We start from the raw sequence: 12,090 nt of genomic DNA on the forward strand, positions 1-12,090 counted from the left end.
AAAAAAATCTCTTTATACAGAGCTACATAGTGAGGCCCCTTTCTCATAAAAAACCTGCTTCTTTACTTATGACTGGGATTTTTCTGCCCAGGGGCTTTATACAGGAAAAGAGCTAAGCACATTCAAAGATGTGTACCTCCTTAGGGCTTTGAATCCTAGCTCTTCAAATAACAAAGCCCTCTCTATTTGTATCTTTTGATAAAAGCAATAAAAGCATTACAATTCCCTTGTGCTTAATATATGTTTTTACTTGGAGATTTTCTTGGGGAATGGACCACCATAATATATCTGTCCCTGGGTCTTGGTAAGTGGCATTTTGACCCAGTGGCCATCTTGTATCTGGTTTGCAGAGGTTTAGAAAACAGTGATCCCTCACTAAATTTAGCTTCACATACACTTGACAGCTCGTCTACTGGTAGTGTGACCATGAACGTAGGCTACTGTAATTTTGTTGTCCTTATCACAGTCACTCTGCAGCTTTGGGCAGAGGATTCTGGTCCACAGCCTGCCCTATGTAATGAACTTTGTATAGCTGGAAGTTGTCATATTATCATAGGAAAAGGAATCTAAAAGCAGCAAAATGATACAAGAAACCCTTGCTAATGTTAGCTTTGAAGGTCAGGTTGTATTAGAGAGCACTTGGTCCATGTACTCAGATCACTCAGATCACTTAGTGGTGAGTCATCTTACTCCCAGGTCCTTCCAAACAAAATAAATGTGTATCTGGAAAAGCACAGCTTCTTGCTCCTGGTGGAATTTTCCAGTTGAGCCATTCATTGCAGTAAAGCTGTCTCATGAAACAATTATGGGGGACTGGAAGGAAAAGGGTGTAGGGGACTCTCAGGATTCAGCTAGCAAAAATGTCACTGACTCACTGGTTCAGGTCAGCAGCTACATCTGGTTCTTTGTACATGGTGGTCACTCGAAGGTCTCTAGCTTAGGTAAGAGATTGTGCTGTTAATTAACACTGGGTCTTGAATGCCTTTGGTTTGTACAGTTAATACAGCATCCCGTAAGGAAGCCTCTAGGACAGCGCCTCTGCTTAGATGCACAACAGGCTCCTTGCCTACCCTGCGGAGGTCACTGAATTGGAGCTCACTGGTGTGACAGTATGCAAGGGATTTTTTTTTTAACCACTTCACTGGAGTAACCATCCTTTATGATTTTTTTTCCAGTCTCTTCTAGGTTTGTCACCATTTTAAATTTTCCTGTATAGCCTAGGTGATTACCTTAATCTCATAGAATTCATTGCAGTGAGAGTATTGTGCAGAGATTAATGGTATAAACATCCCTGCCTTGTCACCAGGTTGATACAGCAGCATGAGATCATTACCACTCCTTCATTAGCCTTACCAAGTTCACTAGTTAATTTGATCATTTTCTGCCTCCACAGTTCCTACTGACTACAGCTATCTGCCTGAAGGCAGTTTTATTAGAGCAGCCATTGGCTTCTTCGTCACAGGAGGAAAAAAAGGCAAGTGAGCACATTTCTTGGATTTTATCATTCTTTCTTCATGTTATGTAAACTGTGTGCCTTAAGCACACCTCTGTAAAACCAGACAAATAAAATCTGAAGGGGCACATGTTGTCTTCTGCCAAATCATCATCCTAGATGACTAGGAAGCTAGTTAAGGAGTTGTTAGGTAAATATGCAAACTATGTAGTCTTATCGTGGGTGGCTCTGTCATTCATAGAGTGCATCATGCACACACTGCTTTTTCTGTCAGTCTCACTAACAGTGTAAGTCATTGGTATAAGTAGAGAAGGCACACCCAGGTGTCCTTTGTATCCTAGGCCTGGCTGGGAAGTCACCCTGTCCCTGGCCTTGTCTTATCAATCTGTGTTGCTAGAGAGTCACGGGCTCTAACTCCTGTTTCTAGCCTGTGATTTTTTTCTTGGCACATGTTTATCCTGCTGTGCTCCTGGGTTGTGGCCATCCATGTTAGAAGATGGAAGCTCAGTGCCTTTGTTAGACAGGAAGCAGATAATGCTCTTTAATGACATACACGTTTCAGAGTTAGGAGGCTGTTAGAACGGTTGTGTGTCCTAGCTCAAGTGCCAGCTTCACTAATGGAATTGCTTCTCAGTGATGCTCATGTCTTTTATCCTTTCCTGGCTGGGCAAACCAGTGGCTCTATGATAGCAAGACCATTACAATTAAAAAAAATGTTTTAAATGCTTTGAAGTAAATTAAAATGAAAAACTGCAAGGAATCTGGAAGGAGTGATTTGATAAAGTTCATGGAAAAATAAAATCTTTCCATTGGAAGAGAAAATATTGTTGCTTGATGTCCCTCTGGAAGCAGCAATCCCCAGGGCTTCCGACCAGGAACTGTTTTTGTATCTTACCTCCTTTAGTTTCTGGAGTTTACCATGCATACTCTTATTTTAGGGTTGTGAGTTAGCACTGTTTGCTTTAAATTTTTTCTATATAAAAGTTGACATATGATTATATCATTGTTATAATTGTTCTCTATAAACACATAATTTGGTAAATTAATTTAATGATTGTATTGCTGTGAATTATATGATCTTAAAGTACATATAATAGAGATATCTTCATTGTGAAGTAGTTGAATTCTTACTAAATGATCATCTAAACTTTCCACAGCCAGAATAATGTTAGCACCATATATTTTTGCTGTAGTTTTATTAAGTTGTTCATTGTTAGCTTATAAAATTTAAAAATGATTATAATGTGAGAAATTAACATGAGAAGCAAAGTAAAAACCGAGGTCAAATAAAAGCCTTCAGAAAAGTTTTTTTTTCTCCTTTTCTAGCAAATAAAATATCATTTTGCCCTCCCAGATCCAGATCCATGTTTCTTGGCAGAAATAAATTTTCCCTGAATCTTTCGGGGGTTTTTGGTTCACTGTGGCATGCTTGCCTGTGATTTTTGCAGTCCTGGCTCAACAGGGAGTCCTGCTCCGAGGCTGGAAGCTCAGTTGGTACTGACATGCTGCAGATGCTATGGTGTGCAGCCTTGCTAGTAACTGCTCTACAGCAGCCTGCTGAAGTGTTTCAAACTGCCATCTTGCCAGTCAGATTTTTGGCATTTTCAGGTTGTGGGAGAGAGCGGCCTTCCTGTCAGGTTTGCTGACTAGATTCAGAGGAAAATCTATTCAGCCCACACATTACTAATGATGACCCCAGAGGAGTGGGGGCCGTGGGAGGCTGACCTCAGCCTCCAAAGCCCATTTACAAAAACAAAACCAGCCCGTGCTCTGTGGGACTAAATGGGATGGCCAAGAGCAGAGGTGTGCATGCAAAGGAGCACTTTCTTCTTCAATATGCCCAGCTCATTTGAATTTTAATAACTCCCTTCTGAAGGAGCTTTTGAGTTTAAATGTCTGGATGTCACTCAGCAGAGCCCAGTGGGGCTGCTGATGCGAAGGATGACAACGTCAGTGAACTCTTTTGAGGAAGAGACAGTTTTTGAGAATAAAAACTGTGCTTGGTTCAGGCAGAGGATAGACCAGTTCAGGAGTGGCACAGCTTCATCGCCTCTATGGGCTATTTTTAAATTTAATAACTCACAAGAAAAAAGCGAAGGGTTACATTTGATTCACATGTATGACAGAATGAGAGTGACAGAGGTTTCCCACACGGCCCATGACACCAGAGAAGAATTCGTCAGACTGCTTTCTGAGGCTTAGGGCTTACGTGCTTTGTATCCACACCTTAATAGATGCATGACATTAGAGTGGCCATTCCTTCATGGGAGCCTGCACTCATGGCCTTACCAAGTCAGCAGAACACCTCTGGTTTTTAAGGAATTCAGTTCCTGGTTTTGAGAGTGATTGTGTCTTTGCCTAACAGGTGACACTATCTATCTCCTCTGATATGGCCCTTCTATCTGGTGCATGATTCCTTAACTTTTGTAGGCATCATTCTCAGTTACTGTGGAAATTTCTTGATGGTGCCAGCCTTAAAGCCTTTGTTCAGAACTGAATTCCTCTAGTCTTAGCTAGCTTGCTTGCTTTCTCTCTCCCTTCCTTTCCTTCTTCCTTACTTTCTTTCTCTCTTCCTTTCTTCCTTTCTTTCTCTCTTCCTTTCTTCATTTCTTTCTCTCTCTCTCTTTCTTTCTTTCTTTCTTTCTTTCTTTCTTTCTTTCTTTCTTTCTTTCTTTCTTTCTTCTTTTTTTAAACTCAAGGCCACTATATAGCAGAGGCTGGTCTGGAACTGAGTAGACTGGTAATAAACTCAGTATGTGCTAAGGCTAGCCCTAAACCTCTGATCCTTCTCATGCAGGTGTGGGCCAGCGCACACTCACCTCTAATCTTGAGGCTTACAGCTTCCCTTTTTTCTACTCATCCTTCAGATTTTTGATCTTTTATGTTTTCCCAATTCCATACCATTCCAGACTTCACTGGCATTTTATCCACTTCTTTAAGAGAACATTTAAAACACTTAATAAAAGTAATAATTCTTTCTGATGCATGTATTTCTACATAAAAGGAATGTTTCCGTTGTCATTGGAGAGTGTGACCAAAGCTTTCTAAGCTCATACTCTTTATATTAGGCTTTGAAGTTAATAGTATGAAGTATTACCTGAGCAAGGTATATGAATCTCTATAGTACAATGAATGACATTTGCTCTGATGTCACATTGGTCAGTGATCTATGAAGATAAGCTTTAGGCTTATACATAAATTATCTGAATTCATATTCTTAATCATTTTTGGAATTTTAGTCATTTTGGATGAGAGTGAGATTTACTTGGTTTAGACAGTGTCTAGCGGAATTCCTAAATTACTGAACTATACTCTAAATAATATTAAAAGGTTGTTTGTTTTTATGAAATTATGGAATTGGTTACCAAACCCATGTGCCATTTTTAATATTTTGAATTATTTAATATTTTACCCATACAACTCTGAAACATTACTCCAAATGCATACTTGTGTATAGCACTGACTTTAAAATGGCATAAGGAAGAAGATAGCTGCCAAGCAGAATGGCTCACACCTGTAATCCCAGTGCTTGAGAGGCCAAGCCAGGTGGGGTTTGGAGGCCATCTTGGGATATATAGCAGCTTCCATACTGGCCAAGGCTATAAAGTGAGAGTAGGCTAACCCCTGAACACAGTTGTCATTTATCTTCTCTGACAGGAGGCATGGAGGATGTAGGAAAAGCACAGCAGTGCAGCACTTTCTTGATATTTGTCAAGATCTCAAAACTCTCCTTAGGTTTGTTATTTATTTAATTTACTAGTCAATCAATTAATTTAGACAACATCATATGTACCTAAAGATAAGCCTTGAACTAACTATGTAGCCAAGGATGACCTTGAACTTCTGACCTTAAGACCTGGGATATTAGGCATGTGTCACCATGCCTGACTTATGGGATGCTAGGACTCCAGCCCAGGCCACACAGAGCATGGTATGCAAGTACTCTGCCAACTGAGCTACATCCTCAACTCCTGATTTCTTCTTTTAATCATTATTAAACTATTCTTAAAGGAAAAACCCACCCATTAATCTATAATTCTCTTTAGATAGTATCATTTAAAAATATTTGTCAACTTACTACTTTTACTCATGTACAAATTTTTACTTTTTAAAATATTTATATGTGAGTGATGGCTAAACTTGCTTACCAATTTGACACACCTGGAAAAAAAAGGACCCTAAAATGAAGAATTGCCTCTATCAGATTGACCTGTGTGCGTGTCTTTGTGACATTTTCTTTATTATAATTGAAGTACAAAGTCCCAACCCACTGTGGGCAGTACCATCCCTAGGTACAGGCCTTGGCTGTATAAGATAGCTCGATGAATGTGAGCCACTAAATAAGAAACCAATAAATAGCATTCCTCCATGGTCTTTGCTTCAAGCTCCTGCCTTAATTCCTGCTTTGGGTATCGCGGTTGATAGACTAGTACCTAAAAACTGATATGAACCAAATTGCCTTTGCTCATGGTGTCTTTCACAGAAACAGAAAGTAACTAGAATCATATGGCTTTGTATTTTTAAGTAATATTTCTCAATTTCATATTTGTCACCATAATTATCACTCATATATAATCGTAGCACATCTTATCAAGGGGCAGGCAAAGTGGCTTAGTGTGTGGGGCAGTTTGACACAAAGGATGACAGCCTATGTGTAATGACCAGAACTCACATGGTAGAAGGAAAATGACTCTCAAAATTTTCCTTATTCTTTTGTGCTTTTTTTTTGTGCTTTTTGTGCTTTTTTAATATGCACAATAAATAAGTATAATAATACTTCATCTTGTTGATATATCAAAATTAGTCATTCCACTATAGGTCATTTTAAAGTATCTGTTTATTGAATATCTCTATCCAGGTGGATTTCTGCTCAGTGTGCGTGTGTTAGGAATGAAACTCAGGTCCTCTGAAGAACAAGCCCCTTAATAAGCTATCTCCCCAGACCCTGGCATGACCTTTCAATGCTGTAAAAGGATTATGTACCCTGAAGGAAATCAGTATATCATGAAGTTTAAAATACAGGAGTGTGACTGCTCAGGTGTCTGTCCCAGTTTTGCTGCTTGTAACATGTATAAAGTCAGGCAAACCCCTAGGCTTATTAGGGTTAGTTCTTTGTGTAAAACTGAGAAAATGATTGACTCTTCATTGTACGGTTTTTGAATGGTTATTAGGCTATATAATAGTAACTAGAAACCCTTTAGTTGTAATATCCTATTATAAAACAGAGCAACATACATAAAAACCAATGATAATAAAAAATAAAAATTCAGATATAATATGATACACTGAATGTGATTTCAGTGTATCATAATTTAATTTTTATTTCAATGTCAGAAGGAATGAACATTTTTGCATGCACTCACTATTTTTTAAAATTAAAATTTGGAATACTTTTCAATGTAACTTTATTATTGTATATGTACATGTGTATATGTGTGAGCGCAGGCACATGTGTTTGGATCCTGGGATCAAATGAAGGTCATTAGGTTTATGTGAACCATCTCTTTTGTCCAGAATTTTTTATTTAATGTTTGTACTTGTTTACATTTTATTCTACAAAAAGTAAAATAGAAGAAAGTTACAAACTGTCTCTTTTTATTTAACTATAAGAAAAAACTTAAATATTCTTTTCACTCAGAAACCACAATTCCTGATTCACTAAAATCCATTGAGGCCTCTCATAGGAAAGGAGAAATGTGTAGTGTGTGCTGATTGTCATTTCTCTCCAGCCTTCTCTAACCCGAGGCACTTCCTCAGTCCTGTCTCTCTGTACCTCGTCATGTTTTACAACTAGAGACAGTTATTTCATAGAGCATTCTTCAGTTTGGGTTTGCCTGCTGTTTGCCATGTTAGAGTCAGGCCAGCCACCTTTGGCAGGAGAATCACAGAAAGGATTTCTGTTTTCACTGCACCCACTGCACCCATCAGGTGAGATGCAGTATTCTTCCTCCTCCTCTGTGGGGTTAAACATAAGGCTTAGGTAAGATGATAGCATCTAGGCCCCCCTAAAGAGATTACTCATTTTCCTTTATCATCAGGATAAATACTTGTATAAAGACACTATGAGGCTTTGTATGTGTGTGTGTGTGTGTGTGTGTGTGTACACACACACGTGTATACACGTACATATATCCTACTGTTCCTTCTGTTTTCAATCACTGGTTTTGGTGTTTATTAATGTACTTCATCTAAGTTATTGCTATAAGGCTGGGGTGTAGGTCCAGGGAGCCCAATTTTTTTTTTGTTTTGTTTTTTAGAGAATGGTATTTAGAAAACAATGTCTGGGGCAGAACCTTTCTCCTGGGATAATTGTCACTGTTTCCAGGAATGTCAAATAGGAACTACTCTTTCTCTCGCTTTTATATCTTACCTATTTTTACATCAAAGTGTGTCTTTATCTTTACCTGTGTCTACGTTGTCTGTGTTACTAATTCATACGCATATTTGCAGTTCTTCAACACCGTTATACTTCCCTGCCTCACTCTACATATGTACAACTCTGTTCTGGACTGTAGCAAACCTTGTTCATTATTCTCAGCCTGTGTGCTCATTTGATCAATCCACCTATATGAAATCAATCTCCCATCTCCTCTGGACCAAACCCTACCAGGTTGCCTTTCTCATCAGGTTGTGACTTTTGCTGGCTGCCACTCTGCTTGGTGGCCTTCCTGTTCCAAGGGCTTAGGGTGGTTTTGGTTTTGGTATCTCTGAATGTTGTTGAGGGTTCTGCTGGTAGAGAACTCTGCCAGCTTTTAGTATCTGGTGTTTCAGAATCAATTCTTTTCGACAACCGTATAGACTATAGTTTCTGGTCAAAGGAAAAGTATTTGGTACTTTATACAAACAAGCCATCCTATAATGTTGTCTGCCTAAATTCTCTATGGACGTCATCCTTTCTACATTGATCTATATATCTTCTATTCTGCTGAGTGAAGATTGAATCTTTAATGATGTTCTCTGATTAGACTGATTTCCCATATCATAGTTTTCTGTATCTTTGTGTGTTTTACATGTGTGCCATTATTTACATGATTATTTATACTTTTTTTCAACTCTGCCTTTTTCATTAGACTATACTTTCTTCAATGTGCAGGAAGAATGCCTTAGAACAGACTACCCAGCATGTAATATAATTTAAATATTTGATCTTTATCAGTTGGATATATTTATAACAAAGACAGGATTATTCTAAGCTGAGTTAATTTGTCTCCTGCAACAGTGAAGATGGAGAAAGTAAATGTTTGTATCATATATCTGATGGAGATTATACACCCCATATGTTAGCCCGTTTGTGGCCAGGCTTTTCCAGTAGTAATTACGCGGTTGCACAGTCCTCTGTGTAGCCCACATACATGAGATAATTGGTCCTATTTAATGCAATGTGCTTGGTTATGCCATTCATAACTGGGGCTGTCAGTTGGATGAGGGATGTGAATCTGCTTTGCATTCTGGTTTTAAAACAGCTGGATCTTTTTGACAAGTACCCATAGGCACTCTGAGTTTCAAGTTCATTGTTCATGTAATTCCAGTGGTCATCTTACCATAGGCACTTATTTGAAGGACAAAACACTGAAATAAAGGACCTGGTGATCCCCATCATTTGTATTCTTCTGTTCCATATAGAAGAGCTCTGTGGTAGGAAGCAGGATCCTACGCTCCAGATATGCTTTGGGCTTCCTTTTCTTACCCTCCTCCCCAGATATGTGTAACTGCCAACTATTTTCTCATTCCTCACTGTTACTGTAGTTTCCATCATTCCATTGCCTTCAGAATGGGTTCCTTCCAAACACTGAGGAAATTTTTATGTGATTCTCATCATGCTTCTCAGTGCTGATGCCCTGCCTACAAAAGACTTACTGCACTGTATCAGAGGCATGGATTTCATCTGTGTACTCCATTTTACAGGCTGTTTCTGACACTAGCTGGCATATCTTAGTGAAGACTGCAGTAACATGCACATACAGGGCCGTCAGTGCCAGGACAACATACACATACAGTGTGGTCTGTGCCGGAGCAACATTTACATACAATGCAGTCAGTGGCAGAGTTACATACACATACAGTGTGTTTGATGCCAGGGCAACATGCACATACAGTGTAATCAATGGTGAATTGAAGCAACATGCACATACAGTGCAGTCAGTGTTGGAACAATATGTAGTCAATGGTGAAGTTCATCTCACCAGAGTTCAGCTCATTATCTCAGCAATAAAGCATAAACAGTGCTCATATTTCACATAGGGTCCTTGTATGACAGAAAAAGTTGAATCTTTTCTCCAGGCTCCTTAAGTCTTTTGGAAACTACAAATTTTCCATAATGCATTCTACTGGAGGACTTGGAATACAAGCTATGTGATTTCAAAAGAATTTGACATAAAATACTGAGACCCCAAAGTAGACATCTGCTTATGAATTAAAGACTTCCAGTACAGATTTGCAATGTATGCCTATTTACCCAGACATTACCATCAGTGTGTACCAAAAGGACCTCTACAAAGCAAATTAGAGGCTAAAGAGATTGCTCAGTTTTAAGAGCTCTGGGTACTCTTGGGAAGACTCTGGTTTAATTCACAGCACTCACATCAGGTGGCTCCATTACCTGTAACTCAAGCTTCAAGAGGATCCAATAACTCTGGTCTTCAAGGTCACTTGCATTCATGTATATGCACAAGCCTACACATAAATACACATAATTAAAAATACAGTAATGGCTTGAAAAGCAAATTACTTTTTATTTCATGAAATCAGACTTCAATCTATCTCCAGAATTGTCAAGGATTCTCACCACAAATGTGTTACCAGTATGGACTATGTGCAAAGCTAACCAGTTTTTAGATAACCTGTCTCAGCCAGTTATCACACCTGGTTTCACTTTTTTTTGGGGGGGGGGGTGATTCTCTCATTAGAAAATAAGTTCCATGAGCATAATCTCTATTTTTGTCTTGTTCAATTCTGTGTTTGTTGCTGGAAAAGTCTTTAGTATCTAATACACAGTAAACTCTTGGGTGCAGAAGTTTATAAAATGTCTGTATTTTCTTTGCCAGAAAGTCTTCTAGAAACAGCAATCGTTACACCCCTCATAAGACTTGCTAGAGTCCCAGTACTATATCTCTAGGTGGTATAGAAATAAAGTGTCAGTTACTAGATGCACAGCATCACTGTGATGTTATAGCACAGGTATATGAATGAAGGAAGCATTGACCTTTAACAGTTTTAGCTAGAAAAGGGGCATTAAAAGTGAAACCTTGCAAGGCATACTACTAGTTTTATCTGGAAGGAAGCAGCCAACAGTCAGGAAGTAGTTTAGTGGGTAGCTAGGCTTAGGACACATTGCTGCTTTGTTGGCTGTGCTGTTGGGAATGAGGGTCAGAAAATAGGGTTAAATTCTGAATTGGAGGTAGGTAGGGATTTGTATTATAAAATTAGAATTAGTATTTGAAACTGAGCATAGATGAGCTTATACCGATTCAGCCAAAGGTAAACACAGAAGTTTATTTTCATAAGCAGTTATCTCAAGAATAGAAACATGGTGCACACTCTGTCTGTCTGTCTGTCTGTCTATCTATCTACTTATATTTGTCTATGTGTGTGTACGGTGTCTGTGTTTGTGCCATATTCCATGCCACCTGTGTAGAAGTCAGAGAATAACCGTAGGGGTCACAGTCTCTCTGGTATACTGCACTTTGTGCACCCCAGGCTAGCTGGCCTATGAGCTTCCAGGGAAATGCTCCTGAATCCACCTCCTATTTTGTAGTAGGTCTGCTGGGATTATAGATACATACTATTCCATCTTGCTTTTATGTGGGTTGCAGGAATCTGAGCTCAAGTCATCAAGCTTAGCAACAAGTACCTTTATTACTGAGCCATCTTCCTGTCCCCATGATACACATGTAGTTGGAAGAGTATGGAACTTGCTATACATCTGCAGTTTTATTTGAATACTTATTTTTAACTATTGTGGACAGTCATTACTGAGATACTGAAATAGTGACTTTGTTATACAGCTGAGCTGCCTTAGCAAGCTTGCTGTCTGGTTATGTGATGCCCTCCCTCCATCCTGTTATAATGCAGCATAATGGTCTTCATCAGATGATGGCACCACCCTCTTAGACTTTTCAGACTCCAGAACTATGCTGCTCTCTGAGCTTAGTTCTCCTTTTTGACCCCTACCACGGCTTCTTTCTTCCCCTCTATATCTGTGGTTTGTATTCTTTTTTCTCCTACCCCTCTGCTTTTCTCTCCACCCACTCTCAATTCTCCCTTCTCCCAAGCTTCTCCTTTCTACAATGTGATGTATCTCTATCTCCACTCTTGCTAAACCCTTTAACAATGTCAGTTTTTCCCTCCTCGTTCCCTGCTTCTTCTCCACCCACCCCTTACCGTCCCCCCAGTTTCTCCTTTCTGTGTAGTGATGTAGCTCTCCTTTCACCCTTGCTACCTGTCTCAAGATTGGTTTTTCCCTCCTGGTTCCCTGCTTCTCCTTTCCCCTCAGCCTCTCCTTTCCCCTCAGCTTCTTTCTGTGTTGTGATGTAGCTCTGCCTTTACCCTTGTTACTGGTCACAAGGTTGGTTTTCCCCTCCTGGTTCCCTGCTTCTCCTCTCCCCTCAGCTTCTTCTTTCTGTCTTGTGATGTAACTC

At 39.4% G+C, this 12,090-nt stretch overlaps 1 protein-coding gene across 2 annotated transcripts in view; it reads left to right on the forward strand.

Moving 5' to 3' along the window:
* Focad (focadhesin) overlaps positions 1 to 12,090 on the forward strand; it is a 305,147-nt gene that overhangs the window by 270,849 nt on the left and 22,208 nt on the right. For both annotated transcript variants that reach the window (XM_031377824.1, XM_031377825.1), the window contains one exon: positions 1,394 to 1,474. In XM_031377824.1, the coding sequence (XP_031233684.1) occupies positions 1,394 to 1,474 (81 nt within the window). The remainder of the gene's footprint in view (positions 1 to 1,393; positions 1,475 to 12,090) is intronic.

Source organism: Mastomys coucha, unplaced genomic scaffold (genome assembly GCF_008632895.1).
Source record: "Mastomys coucha isolate ucsf_1 unplaced genomic scaffold, UCSF_Mcou_1 pScaffold18, whole genome shotgun sequence".
NCBI classification, from domain to species: Eukaryota; Metazoa; Chordata; class Mammalia; order Rodentia; family Muridae; genus Mastomys; species Mastomys coucha.